The sequence below is a fragment of the Hemicordylus capensis genome, chromosome 3 (assembly GCF_027244095.1).
Source record: "Hemicordylus capensis ecotype Gifberg chromosome 3, rHemCap1.1.pri, whole genome shotgun sequence".
Lineage (NCBI taxonomy): Eukaryota > Metazoa > Chordata > Lepidosauria > Squamata > Cordylidae > Hemicordylus > Hemicordylus capensis.
Window position 1 is genome coordinate 2,882,245 of NC_069659.1, and position 21,942 is coordinate 2,904,186.

At 50.6% G+C, this 21,942-nt stretch overlaps 1 protein-coding gene across 1 annotated transcript; it reads right to left on the reverse strand.

Annotated features, from left to right (window-relative positions):
• Positions 1-5,814: 5,814 nt before the first annotated feature.
• IL18BP (interleukin 18 binding protein) lies at positions 5,815-15,042 on the reverse strand. The gene is made up of 5 exons (XM_053310812.1): positions 15,015-15,042; positions 11,197-11,277; positions 9,515-9,571; positions 8,587-8,716; positions 5,815-6,534 (listed from the first exon to the last, which is right to left on the reverse strand). Exons 1-5 carry the CDS (start codon positions 15,034-15,036, stop codon positions 6,336-6,338), a joined length of 489 nt encoding a protein of 162 aa, XP_053166787.1. The 5' UTR covers positions 15,037-15,042; the 3' UTR covers positions 5,815-6,335.
• Positions 15,043-21,942: the final 6,900 nt, after the last annotated feature.

Genomic DNA, 21,942 nt, shown 5'->3' on the forward strand with positions numbered 1-21,942 from the left:
CGCATTACATGCAAAGCGAGATAAGTCAAGCCTTAATTTGTTATAATAGTGATGATCATGGCGTACAGCTCATGAGAACCCCAAATCCACAATCTCAGAAAATTAGAAAATTACATGGAACCAATAAGACAAGGATTGAAGAATAGAACAATATCGGACCTCTGAAAAGTATAAGCATGCATATGTATTCAGTACTTGGTTTGGGCCCCTTTTGCAGCAATTACTGCCTCAATGCGGCGTGGCATGGATGCTATCAGTCTGTGGCACTGCTGAGGTGTTATGGAAGACCAGGATGCTTCAATAGCGGCCTTCAGCTCTTCTGCATTGTTTGGTCTCATGTCTCTCATCCTTCTCTTGGCAATGCCCCATAGATTCTCTATGGGGTTCAGGTCAGGCAAGTTTGCTGGCCAATCAAGCACAGTAATCCCATGGTCATTGAACCAAGTTTTGGTACTTTTGGCAGTGTGGGCAGGTGCCAAGTCCTGCTGGAAAATGAAGTCAGCATCCCCATACAGCTCATCTGCGGAAGGAAGCATGAAGTGCTCCAAAATCTCCTGATAGACGGCTGCGTTGACCCTGGATTTAATGAAGCACAGTGGACCAACACCAGCAGATGACATGGCTCCCCAAATCAACACAGACTGTGGAAACTTCACACTGGACTTCAAGCATCTTGCATTGTGTGCCTCTCCATTCTTCCTCCAGACTCTGGGTCCTTGGTTTCCAAATGAGATGCAAAAGTTGCTCTCATCAGAAAAGAGGACTTTGGACCACTGAGCAACAGACCAGTTCTTTTTTTCTTGAGCCCAGGTAAGACGCTTCTGACGTTGTTTGTTGTTCAGGAGCGGCTTGACAAGAGGAATACGACATTTGAAGCCCATGTCCAGGATCCGTCTGTGTGTGGTGGCTCTTGATGCACTAACTCCACTCCAGCCTCAGTCCACTCCTTGTGAAGGTCCCTAACACTTTTGAATGGCCTTTTCCTGACAATCCTCTCCAGGCTGTGGTCATCCTTGCTGCTTGTGCACCTTTTTCTTCCACACTTTTCCCTTCCACATAACTTTCTATTAATGTGCTTTGATACAGCACTTTGGGAACATCCAACTTCTTTGGCAATTACCTTTTGAGGCTTTCCCTCCTTATGGAGGGTGTCAATGATGGTTTTCTGCACAACTGTCAAGTCAGCAGTCTTTCCCATGATTGTGATTCCTAATGAACCAGACTGAGAGGCCATTTAAAGGCTCAGGAACCCTTTGCAGGTGTTATGGATTGATTAGCTGATTGGAGTGGGACACCTGGAGCCTAGACTGTTGAACCTTTTCACAATATTCTAATTTTCTGGGATTGTGGATTTGGGGTTCTCATCAAGCTGTACGCCATGATCATCACAATTATAACAAATTAAGGCTTGACTTATCTCGCTTTGCATGTAATGCGTCTATCTCATATATCAGTTTCACCTTTTAATTTGCATTACTGAAATTAATGAACTTTTGCACGATATTCTAATTTTTTGAGTTTCACCTGTAGACTTCTTGCAACAGGAAAGGGGAGATCAGCCCCTGGCCTCTTCTACAGACATTATCTGATAGTGAGTTACATTTTAGCATATTGATTAGCTCAGGCCTCGCCCTTGTGTTTCTGTGAGTGCGCATTTCACAATACAATGCTGGATTTCCTCCTCTTTCACGGAGCAGTACATGAGGCAGGCAAGAGACCTGGGTGTCAGTTCACCTTGAGTTCAGGCATTTAATTGAACTCTTATAAAATGGAGTCAGACACAGGCCTGGGTTCCATATAATTCTGGGTTGGTGGCTCTGAGTTTAATGTTGGGGTCAGGCGGGGTGTCCCCAACAGTGGAGAGGCTGTGGGATGGAACGGGCAGCTGGAGATCCACGTCAGGAGCAGCCGGCCCCCTTGAGGCCTCAGCCCCACATCTGTTGCCCTACTGATGTTGCTGCTGCTGCTGCACCCCTGTTGTTTGGCCAGTGTGCTCGGCCCACTGGGACCAGGGAATGGAAGGAAGTTGGTCAGCCCAGAGTCCTGTGGCACCTTCACCATGGACATGTTTATTGAGGTAGAAGCTTTTGTGGTCCCAAACCCACTTTATCAGATGCAGGATGAGAGTGACCTTCTCGGTGGGTGCATATACCTTGAGCACAGAGAGGAGAGAGAGAAAACATATTGCAGAAGGGAGCCATTTGGGTAGGAAGGAGCCAAAAGCTCGGTAAATGCAAGAACTTCAGAATTCACGCAATACGATGTGGAGAACAAATGGATCCAAGCCGCGGCTGGGAGGGACTCCTGAGTTGCAGTAACTGCGGATGAACAGGACTAGCAGCTGGCTAACTCTGGGCCCCCTTTCAAAAGGGGGGGTCTCCATTTGGTGCAGCCATAAGCCCCTCCACTGCCTCAGAACTGCTGTGTTGGCTCAGGCCCCAGGCCTCTCCAGCTGAGCATCCTGTATCCCACCAGAAGGCACGCCCTCTCCCCTGCCACTGACGGTCAGAGGCGTGGAGGGGCCCCGTGGGGCTGGGAGAACCCCTGGCTCCCGTGTGGTGAGAGAGGGAGGAAGATTTCTCTCTGCCCCCTTCCTCTCCTCCATGCACAGTTTTATCCACCTTTCCTGTGCAGGGCCAGGAGAGAGGAGGAGGCAGCCTGCCCCTCTTCATCAAGGGGGCCCCCTTGCATTAGGGCCGTGCCTCTGGAGGCACTTGTGCCATCAAGTCACACACACACACACACCCCTGGTGGGCTTCTTGCCGGAGTCCCACTCCAGGCCGAGAGAGAGAGAGCCCCACTTCAAGGGCATGATTGTGCGCTACAGATTCCAGACCAGGCTTCTGCTTTCTGAGTTCTCTCTAGGGAACACGCTGCGGGCCAGAGGTTGGCATGACTTCCACATCCATGAGGGGGAGGCCCCGCTTGGCTTCCGAAGGCGCAAGCAGCAGCTGCAGCCCACCCCCCCCTCCTCGGGGTTTTCCTCAGGCGGCTGCAGTTTTGGCCCCGCTGCAGATGCTGGACCACAACGCTCAGCATCCCGGACTTGGCCACGGGCTGGGGAGGGTGCGAATTGCCCAGCAACAGCTGGGTGGGTTTTTTTTTGGGGGGGGGGGCGGGGGGAGCTAATGACCCTGACTTGAGGAAGCAAGAGCTGCTGCTTCACACGCCCCAGGGAAGCTCCCCTCCCCACAAGGGGTGGAGAGTGCCAGGGAGCACGCAAGCTGGGGTCTCGGTGGGAAGCGGCTCTCCACATGATCCCAGCTGTGGTGGGCTGGATCCCATCCCAGCAGCCCTTGCCCTGCCCTCACTCAGGCAAGGCTTCACTAGGCCACCTCCCTCCTTCCCTCCCTCCTCCAGCCCCACAAGCACTGGGCGGTCACAACAGCTCTGAGAGCTCTTGGCTGTCCTCGGCCAGTTCTGGAGAGCTTCAGAAATGCTGGGCCTGCCCAGAGAGGTGGGGAAGCTGCCGAAGCGAGTGGCAGAGCCCTTAACTCCTTCCCTGCCACTGCCCCACTGGTGATGGGGCAGGTGAGGGGGACATATACTCTAGCCAGGCAGAGCAGAGGTAAAGGGGTTCAGGCTGTGGTTAGTGCAGCAGTGCCTGGCAGCCCCTCTAGGCACAGATGTCTGTGGTGGCTGCCCAGGTGAGTGTGTGTGGTCCGCACTAGTGACTAGAATCGGAGATGGGTGTGGGTCCTCAAAATCCGTGGATGATCCCAAGATCAAATCTAAGCTGATTGATGTGTGGGGCTGTGCAGGAGCGTATCTAGGGGTAGGGGAGGCAGGGCACGTGCCCTGGGCACCACTTGAAGGGGGGCGCCATTTAAAAACTTTTTTTTTAATGGCCACTGGAAAAAAAAAAAGGCCACTCTGCATGCTCAAATGGCCTCTGTGAGGCCCTAGGCCATGCCAGGCCTCGCAGAGGCCATTTGAGCATGCACGGCAGCCATTTTGTTTCAGCAGCCAATTTTAATTTTTTTAATAAAAAATGGCCACCGCATATGCTCAAATGGTCCCTGCAAAGCCCTAGAGGCCAGCGAGGGGAGGGGGAACCTTTGCAGACCCACCCCACAGCCTTTAGGAAGCCCTCAAAGGGGCTACAGGTATTTTTTAAAAAATTTAATATAATATAAGTCACTGTACACATATTCAGTTTGGCACTATGTACAGAGAATCAGGGCTTGTGAATACTGAGCTGACGCTTATGAGCTAGGATTGTATTCATTTGCTCTTACTTTACTTCTTGTGATAAGTGAGTTAGATGTGATGTCTTAATAATATTAATGGTGAGCTTGTCTTTGAATCAGTGTGAAATCCTTAGTATTAAGGCCCACTGGGAGTTTCTTGCTCTCTTTCTCTCATTTTAACTGTCTTTCTGAAAGACTAGAATATATTCCAAGCAGTGACACAGTTTTCTCTGCATATCCTTTAATTATTTTCAGAGTATCTGGGAAATGCCAAATTCACCATTTATTTTTAAAACATATGTAATAGTGATGCTACAATGCATAGTAGAGAATTAGACAGGCACTTCTGTTTAGTTTTCCAAGTACATCTCCACATAGTATTTGGGTATTTCATGAGCCCCAGCATACTGAAATGTGTAGTTTTCCAGCATTTTTTGGTCTGGCTATGTCCACTGCTAAATAGTTTTTGAAATATTAAAAGGTTAATGAGCTTGACTTGTATTTTTCAGCTGGTATCATGGTAAAGTTATCTGAAAGATGGGTGTCAGATGTTTGGAGAGGGGGCGGAATTTCAGTGCTTGCCCTAGGCGCTATTTTCCCTAGATACGCCTCTGGGGCTGTGGCTCACAAGCACTCTGGGATCCCCACCCTGGCTCAGGTCCTCATGATCAAACCAGTGTCGGAAATCAGCCTTTAACCAAGATGGCAGCCATTGTGTGAACCAGTGTTCCCTCCAGGACCAGGGGAATGACCAGGAGAGGGATCTTGGGGTCGTGGTGGACAGCTTGTTGAAAGTGTCGACTCAATGTGCGGCAGCTGTGAAAAGGGCCAATTCCATTGCTAGGGATCATTAGGAAGGGGATTGAAAATAAAATGGCTAATACTATAATGCCCTTATACAAAACTATGGTGCAGCCACACCTGGAGTACTGCATACAATTCTGGCCACCACATCTAAAAAAGGACATGGTAGAACTGGGAAAGGTGCAGAAGAGGGCAACCAAGATGATCAGGGGCCTGGAGCACCTTCCTTATGAGGCAAGGCTACAACACCTGGGGCTTTTTAGTTTAGAAAAAAGATGACTGCGGGGAGACATGATCAAGGTCTATAAAATCATGCATGGGGTGGAGAAAGTGGAGAGAGATAAGTTCTTCTCCCTCTCACACAACACTAGAACCAGGGGTCACTCCATGAAATGGATTGCCAGGAAATCTAGGAGCAACAAACGGAAGTATTTTTTCACACAACGCATAATCAACTTGTGGAATTCTCTGCCATGAGATGTGGTGACTGCCAACAACCTGGAAGGCTTGAAGAGGGGTTTGGATAACTTCATGGAGGAGAGATCTATCAACGGCTACTAGTTGGAGGGCTGTAGACCACCTCCATCCAGCCTCAAAGGCAGGATGCCTCTGAGTACCAGTGGCAGGGGAGTGACTGCAGGAGGGAGGGCACGCCCTCAACTCCTGCCTGTGGTTTCCAGCAGCTTCCAGGTGGGCCACTGTGTGAAACAGGATGCTGGACTAGATGGGCCTCCTTGGGCCTGATCCAGCAGGGCTGTTCTCATGATCTTAGGTTCTTAAGCGTCCAGCTCAGGTTAAAGCAGCTGCCTGCATTCCTAAGTCCAGTACATTTACTTATTTATTATTGAATTGATATACTGCCTAGTACAGACATCTCTAGGCAGTCTACAAAATTTAAACATAATGTAAAATATCACACATTTAAATTTGATAAAGATCATAATAGATAAAAACCCATTAAAATTTAAAATTTGGTCTCAGTTGAAGGCCTGGGAAAATAGGTATGTCGTTTCCTCCGTATGATCTGTAGCCCCACTACTAGCGGCCTCTTGCTCCAAGGCCAGAGTTCTCCCCAGGGCTCCCCAGACTCTGTCGGACTACAACTCCCATCATCCCTTCGGTGACTTATTTTCTTTTTAGATTGTGAGCCCTTTGGGGACAGGGAGCCAACTTTTCGTTACTGATTTTCTGTGTAAACCACTTTGAGTACGTTTTCTTGTTGAAAAGTGCTGCCGTAAGACAGGCTTTCAGCATCCTGGATTGCAGAAGGTGCTGAGGAGTGAGCAGGCCTGAGCCGCCGCTCAGCATTTGCACGAAGAGGGGCTCCTGGTACCCAGCCCTCTACTTGGGGTCTTCTGCCTCTGCGCTCCCTTCGGTATCTCTTGTGGATTTGGCTGGCCGCATCCAGGTGATCATCTTCCGGGCAAGGCCTGCTGGGTCAACAATGATGCACTCAAAGTTTGTGTGCCAGTCCCTCCACGTGAAGGAGCGGAAGATGAGGGTCCGTTCCAGACGGAGGACTTTGCCCGCGGCTTTTTCTCTGTGGACAAGAAGCACAAAGTGAGTCAGAGGCGAGCAGCAGGCCCCCGTGGGATCTGGCTGGACACCGGCGGCCTTGAGGGACCTTTGGTCGGGTCCAGCAGCTGGGCTCTTCCAAAGTTCCCAAGTTGAAGGCAAATGATGGGGGAAGCCAAACACCCAGGAGGGTCTAGGGCAGGAGTGGCCAACCGAAGGCTCTCCAGCTGCTGGGCTACAACTCCCATTATCCCCAGCCACAATGAATCACAATGCATACATTGTGGCAGAGGGCAATGGGAGTTGTAGTCCGCTATCCACTGGAGAGCCTCTGGTTGGCCAGTTCTGGCACAGTGTCTCGGGGTGGGACATGTGCAGCTGCCTCGGTGCACCCAGCCCAGGGCCCTGTTGAGTGGGTGGGGCAGAAGAACAGCCCAGCTGGGCCAGGCCTCAGGAAGCCCACCCCGTATAGCATCCTGAGTGTCACAGTAGCGCCCATCAGATGCTGTTGGGAAGCCCACAGGCAAGCGCTGAGGGCAATGCTGTCTCTTTCCGGCTCTTGCTTCCCTGCAACTAGGTTTCAGAGACATCCTGCCCCCTCTGAGGCTAAGCTCTACCTGGGGGCGTATCTAGGGTAGGGCAGGCAGGGCACGTGCCCCGGGCGCCACTTGAACGGGGCGCCATTTTGTAAAATTAAAAAAAATTTTAAAAGTGGCTGCCAAAAACAAAATGGCCACCGTGCATGCTTAAATGTACTCTGTGAAGCCCTAGGTCATGCCAGGCCTTGCAGAGGCCATTTGAGCATGCGCGGTGGCCATTTTGTTTTCAGTGGCATATATATATATATATATATATATATATATATATATATATATATATATATAAATTTTTAAAAATGGCCACCGCACATGCTCAAATGGTACCTGCGAGGCCCTAGAGGCCAGTAGGGTGAGGGGGAACCTTTGCAAATCCCTCCCACAGCCTTTAGGAAGCCCCCCAAAGGGGCTACAGGTTAAAAAAAATTAAAAATATATAATATAAGACACTGTACACATATTCACATTGGCACTATGTACAGAGAATCAGGGCTTGTGAATACTGAGCTGACGCTTATGAGCTAGGATTGTATTCATTTGCTCTTACTTTGCTTCTTGTGATAAGTGAGTTAAATGTGACGTCTTGCTAATATGGCTATTAATGGTGAGTTTGTCTTTGAATCAGTGTGAAATCCTTAATATTAAGGCCCACTGGGAGTTTCTTGCTCTCTTTCTCTCATTTTAACTGTCTTTCTGAAAGACTAGAATATATTCCAAGCAGTGATACAGTTTACTCTGCATATCCTTTAATTATTTACAGAGTATCTGGGAAAAGTCTAATTTTCCATTGATTTTTAAAACTTATGTAATGGTGATGCTACAATACATAGCAGAGAATTAGACAGACACTTCTGTTTAGTTTTCCAAGTACATCTCCACATAGTATTTGGGTATTTCATGAGCCCCAGCATACTGAAATGTGTAGTTTTCCAGCATTTTTTGGTCTGGCTACGTCCACTGCTAAATAGTTTTTGAAATATTAAAAGATTAATGAGCCTGACCTGTATTTTTCAGCTGATATTATGGTAAAGTTATCTCAAAGATGGGTGTCAGCTGTTTGGACAGGGGGCGCAATTTCAGTGTTTGCCCTAGGCGCTATTTTCCCTAGGTACGCCTCTGCCCAGGGCATGGGAGCGGGGGGCGAGGCAGGGCCATGGCAGCAGCCTTTCCTCCTCTTCAGCTCCTGGCCTCTGGCTAGAGAGACCTTTCCAGGGGTTTTGCAAGCCTCTTTGCAAAGCCGGAAGGGTCGAAGCTTGTTGCTTCATTTTAAAAAGGGGAGGGTGAGGAAGCACAGCCTCTCCTGTACCGCCTTCAGCAATTGTGGGGCGTGATTGCAGACTCCCCCCCCCCCGCCCGCCCCACAGCCCTGCTGAAGGGACTCTGCTCCAGGGAGAAGCCAGCAGTGGCCTCTCCCCTTCCAACCGGGCAATAGGGGGGCAGAGCTGGCTGGATCTCTCCGGGCAGCTGCAGCCTCTACTCACACGGTGTCCGTCTCTCTGACTGCTCCGCTTGGGTACAGCTCGTCCACGAAAGAGCCGTTGGCCAGCCAGTACATGATGCCACTCTCTGGGAAGGCGGTGAAGCCCTTGCACGGGACACAGAGCTTCTGCCCTGGGAGCGGGGGAGAGCAGAGCATGGAGTCAGGTCCTGGATGGAGGCGCCGAGCGGAAGGGGGCCTGCTTGTTGCACCCACAAGTAGCCCAGGCAGGCAAGTGTCACTCTCTTGAGAAAGAGGGGAGATGACGGGCCGCCTGCTGGAGAGTTGAGGGAGCCCATGTGGGCTCTGGACCCCTAAAGCTGCTGCCACTGCTACGACCACCTCCGCTTGGCCAGGCCGGAAGCTCCCCCAGATGGACGAGCCCAGGTCCCAGGAGCCCTTCATGGCCTCCCGCAGTGCTGCTGCCGCTTCTGGTCAGAGCGCAGAATGCTGGAAGCCACACAGCTGGGCCCCTCCGTTGGCTGCTGTAGGGGTTGACTCAAACTTGGGTCCCCCAGATGTTCTTGGACTACAATAGGCCCATTGGAGCTGGGGGTGATGGAGGATGGTCCAACAACCACTGGGGACCCACGTTTGAGTCAACCCCCAGGCTGCTGAGTTTGAGACGACCTCTGGCTCCTGCAGGGACCTTTCCCTCGTGCGCCGCCAGCTCCACTGCTGCTCCTCTACGTCCTCGGATGAGGCCGACATCTCTTTTGGGTCAGTCCTGAACCAGGGGTGGAGTATTTCCCAAGCTGCTCCTTAGGTGCTTGGAAGGAACCCACCCAACTGCAGGCACCTGCTTGCCCCACCCCAGGGACTGAACGCCTTCCATGGGCAGACCTAGGCGGGGGCCAATGGGACCCGATCCCTCCCCACAGCGAGCCAACCACGCTGCTGGGATTGGACAGTGGCCTTTCGGCAGGACTCACCCAAGGAAGGCCTGCACTGGAGTGGAGATATTTTTGCACGCAGCGTTGCAGTTGAATCTGAAAAGAGAAACGGTTTGAGGAAGAGGACCGTGCTGTGGGCGGGTGACCGGCTCTTTTTCCACGGAGGAGGCCCAGTGGGTCAGTCAGGGTTCCCATCCCAGATGCTGCTGCACCCACTGACTGTGGCCACTGGGGCCATCTTAGGCCAACGACATCTGGGGACTCAAGGATGGGAACGCCTGCCCTATCGGGTTCTCCCTGCCCCGGCCCTTGGAGAGGCAGCGTCCGGCGATGCTCCCTGCTTCTCTTTGCCCCCTTAAGGGTGTGTGTGGGGGAGGTGGGGCTGGCGAGCCACATCGGAGTGTAGAGGCCCAAGTGAGAGCGCCAGGGCAGCCCTTTCCAGGGGCACGTGTTGGCTGCCTTCCAAGCACCCCAACATCCGCCATGTGATGGCGCCTCGATGCCATCCGGCTCTTCCGGTCGCCTTCCTCACGGGGCTTGCAGCCAGCAGCAACTCTCATCAGTTGGGGCGCCAAAGGAGGCCCCACTGCTGCTGCTGCTGCCGCCTCTGGTGCCCGGCTGCTCCAGTTGCTCCTCTCTCTCCCATCCTGCCCTGCCCTGCTGTGCACAAGAGCTGCACTGCCGGCAGGCTGGCCACTCATCAGGTAGAGCTCCGCCTACCTGGCAGGCAGCAGGGCTTGTGGTGGGTGGGAGAGAGGCACAACCGGGACCCAGAGGCAGCTGCGCCTCCTTGGTGCCCCCCCCCACTCCAGCTCCCAGGGCTGGGCCCCTGCGGCCTCCTGCCAGGCGCTTGGGCCACACCTCCTGCCACAGCAGCCCCGTGAGCTGCCACGGCCATCTGTGGGAGCCTCCTGGCTCTTCCCCCTGCCAGTCACACGGCAGCCCAGGAGAACCACCCTGTGTAGCCTGGCAAGCCCAAAGGGAGGGCGGAGGGGGGGAGGCTCCGGCTCGGCTTCTCAGGAGACGCTCCTCAGCAACTGCAACGCCAAAGCGCCGGGTCGTGTTGGACCGGAAGGGACACTCCCCGCCCCCCCCCCCCGCAACTCCCAATGCTCAGGGCAGGCAGCTCAGCATCCCTGGCAGGCAGGGCTGCCTGGCCTCTGTGGGGAAGCCTCCAGCACAGGGAGGCCAGGGCGCCAGGCAGGCTGTTCTGCTGGCCAAAAGCTCTTAGGGCTGGGAAGCTTCTCCTCCCAGCCAGCCTCCGTCTGCTGCCCTGTCCTTGGGTTCGAATCCTGCCCTCAGAAGCAACAGCACACACACACACACACACTTGCTGCTGCTGCTGTTCCTCCTCCTCCTCCGATGCCACAGTGCTTTCCATCTTGGAGGGTGATTCGAGTCTCCCCCAGGCTCGACACGCCCAGCTGCTCCTCCAGCCCTTCCTCAGAGGGCTTGCTTCCCGCCATCGCTCTTGCCCTCTTCCAAACTCCTTCCAGTTGGTCAGCATCCCCCTTCCAAGGCAGGGCCCGGGACTGGAGGCAGCAGGAGCCCGAGTGAGTGGAGGAGGGCCAAGTCATACCCAGCGAGGAGGCTGCCCAAGGCCAGGGACTCCAGGCATGCCCTTGTGGGAGGGGGCCTTACACCCGCTGTTCACCTCCCCCCCCCAAAAAAAGGCCAGTCTCCGGAGAGAAGCTGGCCCGGCAGTCCCCTGTGTGCCTTACCTGTCCCTTGGAAGCAGACGCCGCTGAAGACCAGCCAGGCCAGGAAGAGGCAGCAGCCAGCCCCCCTCAGACGCAGCAGACCTGGAAGGAAGCAGAGTCCGTCAGTGGCTGAGGAGGTGCACCCCCCCCCCCCCGCTCCTTGGAAAGGCTGCTTGGGCCAAGAGGGAGGCGTCAGCAGGGGCTCCCCACTGCAGGCCCCCAGGAGCTGCTGGACTGGGACTCCCCCCGCCAGCATCACAGTGGCCTCTGCAGACTCTTGCAGCAAGCTGGCCGGGTTTGTGTTGCTTGGGAAGTGCCCCCTCCAGCGCTGAGGGAGGCTGGAGCAGCAGGGCCAGACATTCTGGTACCCAAGCGGAAGTCCAAGTCGCCCCCTGCCTGCCCCCACCAATAATTAAATGGAGCATAATCCATGGGAAGTTCTCCTGTGCAAGCGGGGGTGGGGGGTGGGGTGTTGCACAAGAGCACTGCCAGGGCTGGATACGCATTCATCCTTCCCCACCTGTGTTGAAAACTTTCTTTCCAATCCAGGTGGCATTGAAGGGCTCCCAGGACCTAGTGAGGCCAGTCCCGTATGACATGGGAAGCCCCATTTGGGGAGCAACAATTGCTTGTCCCTTACAGAATGCTCTCCCTCATCCCTCAGGGCTTTTGCATTGAGCCCTTTGAAGTCAGGGTGAAATCCATTATATGCTCCCCCAAGAAGTCCCACTTGCTCTGAAAACTTGCAGGAGCAATTGACTTACATCTTGCTAATCATTTGCTTGTCAAATGCAAAAGGAAAAACAAACGACCATGAATTCTTCAGGATACCTGGCTGGCTCTCGGCAAGAGCTGGGATCAGTTCCAGTCTTCACAATGTTTTTGAAAGGTGTCCTCCCCTGCCCGCCACAATTTTCTCTTGCCAATGCCATTATTAGATTTAAGAACATAAGAGCAACGTCTTACTTAAAAAGGTGAAAGGCAACCCAAGAAGAAAACAACCAGGTAAGCATCTGTTTATATTTTGCAAACCTGATCACGGAGAATTGTTTAAAACCTGCTTTCCCCACCTGTCCTGGAATTGCTTCTTTATCCTTAAAAAATAACATTACTAAAACCTGGGTAGTTTCCGGTGTGCTTTGAAATCAGATTGGCTGTAGAGATGTACTTATCTAAATTGTTTTGTTGGCTTTTATTTTCTTTCTTGGTTAGAACTTTGGAAAAGTAACTGGCAAGGCAATTCATATGCTATTCTTTATATGGAATATGTATTTGTTGTCCACTTGTCTAAGGAAGAGTTTGGATATTTTATTGAGATTATGACTGTTGTTCAAAGGTATGCTGCCAGTGAACATGGAAGCTCTACATAGCATCATGATTTTGATTTTGGATGGGTGACTACATGCCAGTACTGTAAGATATCCCCCTTAGGGGATGGGGCCATAACTCAGTGGAAGAACACCTGCATGCTTGTTTGCAAAAGGTCCCAGGCTCACTCCCTGGCAGCATCTCCAGGGAAAGGAGGAGGCACTTTCCATCTGTTCTGACCGGCAGCAATTCTCCAAGGTGTTTCAGACACCACTGACCTAGATGGACCACCAAGGATCCATTAGGAAGGGGACTGAAAATAAAACTACTAATATTATAATGCCCTTATAGAAAAGATGGTGTGGCCACACTTGGAGTACTGCATACAATTCTGATCACCACATCTAAAGAAGGACATTGTAGAACTGGGAAAGGTGCAGAAGAGGGCAACCAAGATGATCAGGGGCCTAGAGCACCTTTCTTATGAGGCAAGACTACAACACCTGGGGCTTTTTAGTTTAGAAAAAATATGACTGCGGGAGACATGATAGAGGTCTACAAAATCATGCATGGTGTGGAGAAAGTGGATAGAGAGAGATTCTTCTCCCTCTCCCATCACACTAGAACTGGGGTCATCCCATGAAATTGGTCGCTGGGAAATCTAGGACCAACAAACGGAAGTACTTTTTCACACAATGCATAATCCACTTGTGGAATTCTCTGCCACAAGATGTGGTGACAGCCAACAACCTGGATGGCTTCAAGAGGGGTTTGGATAACTTCATGGAGGAGAGGTCTATCGATGGCTACTAGTCGGAGGGCTGTGGGCCACCTCCAGCCTCCAAGGCAGGATGCCTCTGAGCACCAGTTGCAGGGGAGTAATGGCAGGAAAGAGGGCATGCCCTACCTATAGGCTTCCAGTGGCATCTGGTGGGCCACTGTGTGATGCCCAGTGGCATCTGGGAAGCTGGACTAGATGGGCCTCCTTAGGCCTGATCCAGCAGGGCTGTTCTCATGATCTTATGTTCTTAAGGGTCTGGCTCAGGTTAAAGCAGCTGCCTGCATTCCTAAGTCCAGTACATTAACTATTTATTATTGAATTGATATACCACCTAGTATAGACATCTCTATGCAGTGTACAAAATTAAAACATGATATAAAATATAACACACTTAAATTTGATAAAGATCATAATAGATAAAAACACATTAAAATTTAAAATTTGGTCTCAGTTGAAGGCCTGGGAAAATAGGTATGTCTTCAGGAAAGTGTGCCATCAAGTTGATTTTGACTCCTGGTGCCCACAGAGCCCTGTGGTTTTCTTTTGGTAGAGTACAGGAGGGGTCGACCATGGCCTCCTCCCGCGTGGTATTTCAGCATCTTGCTATATCTCTGCTGCTCGATACAGGAGTTCCCCGTAGTCTGGGAATATGTTCCCCATATTCTGGGGAACATACCAGTGGGGATTCGAACCAGCATCCTTCCGCTTGTTAGTCAAGCATTTCCCCGCTGAGCCACTTAAGGTACAAACGTACCTTAAAGCTTTGCTGCTGTTGTTTTTACAACTGCATTGCTACTCAGGCTCCTCACTACCCCTGAGATTACACTCCCCCACCTTGCCCTAGACTTTCCCCTTATTCTGGCAATGGCAGTGGCAGGCTGGCAACCCTACCGGGGCCAACCACCACCACTCCTATTTATACACCACTTTTCAACGACAGTTCCCAAAGCAGCTTACGTAGATATAAATCAATAAACATCCCCAAAGGGCTCACAATCCAAAAAAAGAAACACAGGAGAGACACCAGCCGCAGCCCCCGGAGGGAAGCTGTGCTGGGGCTGGAGAGGGCCGGTTGCTCTCCTCCTGCTCAGTCAAGAGAATCGCCACTTCAACAAGCTGCCTCTTTGCTCCGTTAGCAAGAGGGGCCCCCCCTGTTGTGCCACCCAGCTGTTTGAGGGCATCAAGCGGCCTCCAGCGGGCCCTGGCCGCAAGGAGTGTGGCATGTCCCACAGTGGCTGAGGCCGGCTGCCATCTGCCACGTGGGCCTAATGGGGACTCACCCCCCACCACGTGTGACCCTGGGGACCGGATTCAGCACTGCGCTTCCAGTGAAACAAGAGGGATCTCGGCCAGGGTTCCCCAGATGCTGCTGGGTTGCAACTCCCCTCACTGCCCCCAGCCACAGTGGCAAAGGGGATGGTGGGAGTTTTAGCCCAACAGCCTCTGGGGAACCCTGGTTAGGGACCCCTCCTCTTGAGGAGCCCTTGGAGAGAAAACTGATGAATCTGGAGGCAAGGATTAAACCAGCTCTGGAAGCTATCTTTCATGCTTAGGCTCATGAAACAGGGCCTCTGAGCATGTGCAGATTTCCTTTCCCCAAACCACTTGAATCCCTACAGCTCTCCCCACATATATGGGAGGGAAGGGATGCTTTCAGGTGAGAGCCATTTCCTAGCAGACCAGATAGCAGAAGCCCCGGCTAGAGGCTGCCTGAAGGAGAAGGCAGAAGCAGAGGCTGCTGGTTCCCTACCTGTGGCTGGAGACGTCTTCATCCTCTTGGCAAACGTGGGTGACTAGGCTGGAGGGGAAAGGAAGCCCTTTATAGAATCACTTCGTGACTGGCTTAAATGACTCACATGGGGAAATCCCTCCAAAGACTAGTTTTAGCCAGAAGCAGCCATTATTTAGCTGGGTTTCTGGGAGCAGCCTTCGTGCGTGCCCCCCCCCCATTTTCCCTCCTTACAATTACTAATTGTACTAATTGTAATTAATAATTAGGAAGGCATTCTCTTCAATAAAGGCCGACAACGTCTGGGGATGCAAGTTGCAGAAGCCCTGCTACCATGCAAATAGTCACAGGACCCGCTACAAATATGGAGCTGCATTACAGAGTTTGGACAACTCCAAATCTTGGAGGCTTAAGCGCTGCTGGAGAACCTTCTCTTGCCTTTCCCCAGGTGCACGGCTGGCATTCTGGCAGGCAGCAGGCCCCGGTGGTGGTGAAGCCTGAAGGGCATCAAGGCCCAAGCAAGCCCAGCCAAGAGGACAGCCCCTTCCCCACTGGGACAGCAGCACACTTCAGCGGGGTGGGGGTGGGACCCACTAGTTGAAGGAGAGTGGTGAAGATAACCCACGGAGCCTTTATAGTGAAGGTTAAATGTTCTGTGAAATTCTGTTCTTGTAAGCAGCGGGGAAATGCTTGACTAACAAGCCGAAGGTTGCTGGTTCGAATCCCCGCTGCTACTATATATCGGGCAGCAGCGATAGAAGAAGATCCTGAAAGGCATCATCATCTCATACTGCGCGGGAGGAAGCAATGGGAAACCTCTCCTCTATTCTACCAAAGAGAACCACAAGGCTCTATGGGCGCCTGGAGTCAAAATCGACTTGATGGCACACTTTAAAGACGAGTAATTTTAAACCCCAATCAATGTGCCCGGCTGTCCTCCTGTAACTCTGCTTGGAAGTTGGGTCATCAGCTGTTTGGCAGCTGGGGATTGCCAGGCTGCTCTGCCTTGGTCTTTGGATGGTGGCGGCGGCTGCTGCTATACCGCCCTTCAACCCAAGTTCACAGAGTGGTTTACATAGAAAAACAAATAGTACATAAACGAGAGGGTTCCCTGTCCCCAAAGAGGGCTCACAATCACATTCTAAAAAGAAACATAAGTTGGACCCCAGCAACAGCCACTGGAGGGATGCTGTGCTGGGGTTGGAGAGGGCCAATTGCTCTCCCCCTGCTCAATACAAGAGAATCACCACTTTAAACAGCGTCTCTTTGCTCAGTTAGCAGGGTCATTGATTTGAATGTTTGAATGTGATTGTATTTTAACTGTTGCAAACCGCCTTGGGGTGAGTTTCATGAAAGGCGCCCCAGAAATGGCCCTCTAAAGACCTGTCCTTCTCTCTCTCCGCCTCTGGCAGCTTCTCCTTCTGCCCCTTCCTTCCACCTGCCCCTCCCCGAACCAAACCAGGGCCACTGTTTCAGCGCAGGGGGCAGGCAGCAGCCCGCCGCCCACCTCCAGATGGGACCCTCTGGCTTGCCTGGTGTCTGGCCCTACAGCTTTGGTTGCAGTCACAGGGTTCTGCCATGGGCAATGGGGGAGGGGGGTCCTGAGACTTGAGGGAGACCCTAACTTCCGATTAGCACACAGGCAGTCACAAGAGCAGATGCAGCTCAGCAGCTCTGGGGGGCCTGGGAAGGGGCTGGAGTTCCTCTTCAGAGACCCTCCTTCGCAGGAAGGAAAGTCTTTCTTGAGGGCTAAGAAAGGCTTGGGACGGAGGGGGAGATATGAGGAGTCCTTGTCCTGGGAGATGGTTGGGTTGCAGCGGTGCTGGTGGGACCCTGCAATGCAGTCACTTATCTGGGCCGTTGAACCCAGAACATAAGCTGTAAGAACAGCCCTGCTGGATCAGGCCCAAGGAAGCCCATCTAGTCTAGCATCCTGTTTCACACAGTGGCCCACCAGGTGCTGCTGGAAGCCACAGTCAGGCAGGAGTTGAGGGCATGCCCTTCCTCTTGCTGTTACTCCCCTGCAACTGGTACTCAGAGGCTGGAGGTGGCCTTTAGCCCTCCAACTAGTAACCATTGATAGACTCTCCTCCATGAAGTTATCCAAACCCCTCTTAAAGCCTTCCAGGTTGTTGGCTGTCACCACATCTCTTGTGGCAGAGAATTCCGCAAGTTGATTATGCGCTGTGTGAAAAAGTACTTCCGTTTGTTGGTCCTAGACCTCCTGGCAATCCATTTCATGGAGTGACCCCTGGTTCTAGTGTTGTGTGAGAGGGAGTAAAATTTCTCTCCATCCACTTTCTCCACCCCATGCATGATTGTATAGACCTCTATCATGTCTCCCCGCAATCATCTTTTTTCTAAACTAAATAGCCCCAGGTGTTGTAGTCTTGCCTCATAAGGAAGGTGCTCCAGGCCCCTGATCATCCTGGTTGCCCTCTTCTGCACCTTTCCCAGTTCTACAATTTCCTTCTTAAGATGTGGTGACCAGAATTGTACGCAGTACTCCAAGTGTGGTCGCACCATAGTTTTGTATAAGGGCATTATAATGTTAGCCGTTTTATTTTCAGTCCCCTTCCTAATGATCCCTAGCATGGAATTGGCCTTTTCCACAGCTGCCGCACATTGAGTCGACACTTTCAACGAGCTGTCCACCACGACCCCAAGATCCCTCTCCTGGTCCGTCACCGACAGCTCAGATCCCATCAGCATATACTTGAAGTTGGGGTTTTTCGTCCCAATGTGCATCACTTTACACTTGCTAACACTGAACCGCATTTGCCATTTTGTCGCCCACTCCCCCAGTTTGGAGAGATCCTTTTGGAGCTGCTCACAATCCGTTTTGGATTTCACTACCCGGAAGAGTTTGGTATCATCTGCAAATTTGGCCACATCGCTGCTTACCCCTGCTTCTAGATCATTTATGAATAAATTAAAAAGCACCGGTCCTGGTACAGATCCCTGGGGGACCCCACTTCTTACTCCCCTCCATTGTGAAAACTCTCCATTTATCCCTACCCTCTGTTTCCTGTTTTTCAACCAGTTAGCACTCCACACATGTACCTGTCCACTTATTGCATGACAGCTAAGTTTCCTCAGGAGTCTTTGATGAGGGACTTTGTCGAAAGCTTTTTGGAAGTCCAGGTATTCTATGTCAACTGGATCACCTTGATCCACACACTTGTTGGCACCCTCAAAGAAGTCCAAAAGGTTGGTGAGGCAAGATTGACCTTTGCGGAAGCCATGCTGGCTCACTCCCAGCAGGGCCTGTTCTTCTAGGTGCTTTACGATTTTATCCTGGATATATGAGGGACCACCTGCATCCCAAGAGTTGCTGCCCACTTGTCAAAGTCATCTGAGGGGGCTCTGCTCCGGGTGCCGACAATGAGGGAGGCTCGGCTGTCGTGCAGGTGGCAGGGCCTTCTCTGTTGCTGCCCCCAGACTCTGGAATGCTCTCCCATGGCTATTTGCTCCTCAGTCTCCATCAGAGTTTTTAGAAAGTGTGTTAAACCTTGGCTTTTTGCCCAGGCTTTTATATGATGGTCTCTACTGCTCCTTCTTTGTATATTGATTATTTTCTGCTTGTATTTTAAATCTTCAGTCAGATTCATGTTTTTCTGTTTTAGCTTAACATTTTAATTGTGTATTTTTATAGCCTTGTTTTAATTCTTCTGTGAACTGCCTTGGGATTGTTTTCATGAAAGGCGGTATATAAATTTAACAACAACAACAACAAAGAACAATAATAATCCTTGAGAATGCCTTCCATCAATTTGGAAGAGTAGCTGCTTAGTTCTTGCATGCACATGTGCTGGTTATTAGGAAGGCAGCAGGAATCCCCAGGGCGCCTCCTTTCCCAGAAAACCTGCCACTCAAGCATCACATCCTTGGATTTCCCATCAGTCTAGGAACAGAATGTCCTCTCCCTCTGCAGGGAGGCCATTCTCACTTTTGCTTCCACCTCTCTCCTGGACTGAGTCACTGATAAGCAGCACAATAGAGGGCAAGACTGGTCTGTCAGAGGCCACCGAAAGCCCCACCCCAGCAAGTTTCAGCCAGCATCAGTATTAACTTTGGTGTGGAGGGAAACCCCGCACATCTCATCAAGAAAGAGAAACAGTGGCGGATTACCGTAGAGGCAGCCCTTGGGGAGCAGCATCTTGGAGAGAAACTTTATATTTCTTCTTCTTCTTCTTTTTAACCTTTAAAAATGCCTCTGTGTAGCAGCAGAGGCTCCGCCCGCCTCCTAGACCATCCCAGGAGGTGAGGTTGGGCACTGGAGGATGGGGGCGAAAGGGGTCCTCCCTCAAGCCCGGCTTACTCGCACATGAGACAGCCAGCGCGATTTCGGGCCTCTGTGCACACTGTAAAATTTTATTTATTTAACATATTTTTATACTGCCCAAAACTCACGTCTCTGGGCGGTTTATAACAAAATAAAAACAGAAAATAAAACATTATTTTAAAACACAACAAGAAATTTAAAACACAACAATTAATTTTTTTAAAAACAAGATTCTAAAACAACGTTAAAAAAATTAAAACAATATTAATTAAAAGCCTGGGTGAACAGATGCATCTTTAAATACAGAGGTCCCTCGACCTACGAACTACTCGACAACCAATGTTTTCGACTTACGAACGACAAAAAAGACCGGAAGTAGTTGGCGATTTAGATTTGGCTTCCTCGACTTACGAATTTTTAGATGCGGTTTCCTCGACTTACGAATGTTTCCAGACCTCCGTGGGTGCGCTTTTCGACCCACGAAAATTTCGACTTACGAACGTCCGTTCGGAACGGATTAACTACGTAAGTCGAGGGACCACTGTACTTTTAAAAAGCTGTCAGAGATGAGGAGGCTCTTATTTCACTAGTGAGTGCATTCCAAAGCCTCAGAGCAGTAGCGGAGAAGGCCCATCCCTGAGTAGCCACCAGACGAGCTGGTGGCAAATGTAGACGGACCTCTCCTGATGATTTCAATGGGCAGTGGGGTCCATAACGAAGAAGACGTTCTCTTAAATACCCAGGGGCCAAGCTGTTTAGGGCTTTATAGGTTATAACTAACACCTTGTATTTTGCCCGGAAACACATTGGAAGCCAGTGTAACTCCTTCAATACAGGAGTAATATGGTCTCTCCTGGATGACCCAGAGACCAGCCAGGCTGCCACATTCTGGACCAACTGTAGTTTCTGGACTATATACAAGGGCAGCCCCACATAGAGCGCACTGCAGTAATCCAGTCTGGAGGTTACCAGCAGATGTACCACTGTTTTGAGGTCATTCAGTGGTAAAACTGCCGCCCTGTAACCAGAAGGTTACAAGTTCGATCCTGACCAGGGGCTCAAGGTTGACTCAGCCTTCCATCCTTCCGAGGTCGGTAAAATGAGTACCCAGAATGTTGGGGGCAATATGCTAAATCATTGTAAACCGCTTAGAGAGCTCCGGCTATAGAGCGGTATATAAATGTAAGTGCTATTGCTATTGCTATTGCTATTCATCTCGAGAAATGAATGCAGCTGGCCTATCAGCCGAAGCCGATAGAAGGCACTTCTGGCCACTGCCTCAACCTGGGAGACCAGGGAGAGGCTCAGATCCAGAAGCACCCCTAGACTGCGTACCTGTTCCTTCTGGGGAAGTGTGACCCCATCCAGAACAGGCAGATCAAAATTGTCTCTTGAGTTTCGACCCTGCACAATGAGTACCTCCATCTTATCTGGATTCAGTCTCCGTTTGTTATCCCTCATCCAGCCCATCACCGACTCCAGTCAGGCATTTAGGGAGTTTATGCAGGGAGTCTTCTGGATTCAGGCACCTGGACACTGGTCTGAACTGGGAAAGAGGCCAGCTCAGAGCAACAGAAAAAGGAAGGTGGGATGGTCCGCGGAGCTGCCCTGGTTTCAATATTTACAAATTAGCTCGATAGTACAGAAAGAAATACAAAATCAAGGTGGCAAGCTTAGAGACCTCACGGAATTTGAAATATTAATAACCAAAAATATTGACCACTTACTGGGATGGATAAGCAAGTTGTTGTTGAAATACTATTCGGAAACAGAACAGGTTAAAGACTGCAAGCTAAAATGGATGCAAAACATAAATAGAACAATTGATATGCATCAATGGGAGTACCCATGGAGGGTGAGAGTAACATTTACTGTAAATAGCATCTTAATAGAAAACTGGTATAAAATGTACTTTTGCTGGTACATTACTCCTGTAACCATTAGAAAGATGGACAACAATTATCCGGGCGATTGTTGGAAATGTAAGGATCATGTGGGGACATTCTATCATATGTGGTGGACCTGCAGCAAAGCACAACAATTTGGGGGGAAATACACACCAAGTTGCAACAAATTTTAAATATAAACTTCCCCTATTCACCTGAGCTTTTAAAAACTAAATATAACCAAACCCGGTATACCCTCCAAATACACCGAATTATCTTTATACATGATTACAGCTGCCAGGACTCTTTATGCTGCTAATTGGTGGTCACAGATGCCCCCAACTTTGGATGACTGGCTATTAAAACTATGGGAGTATGCTTGGATGGCCAAGGTCATTGCCTACCTGCAGAATAACTCAGATGAAACATTTCCGTCAACTTGGGAACCTTTTATAAATTTTTGATATAGCATAAGGCCAACATCCACATACAAGATTTGGTTTCTTTTCATACTGATGGCTGATTAGTGAATTACTTGTATTTCTACTTTTTGTCATCTCCGTTGCAAGGGAGAGGATTGATAAAGGGTGGAAGTGGCATTTTGGATTGTCACATGTAATGTGCCATATGTAACAGTTGGAAGGACAAGAGAGGATAATGTAGTCATGTTATTGCTTTTATTTTATTTTTTTCTAAATTAAAAAAACTCTTTACTGGAAGAAAAAGGAATGTGGGTTTTAAAACAAAAAGCGGGAGAGAGAAGGTAACTGAAAGAGAA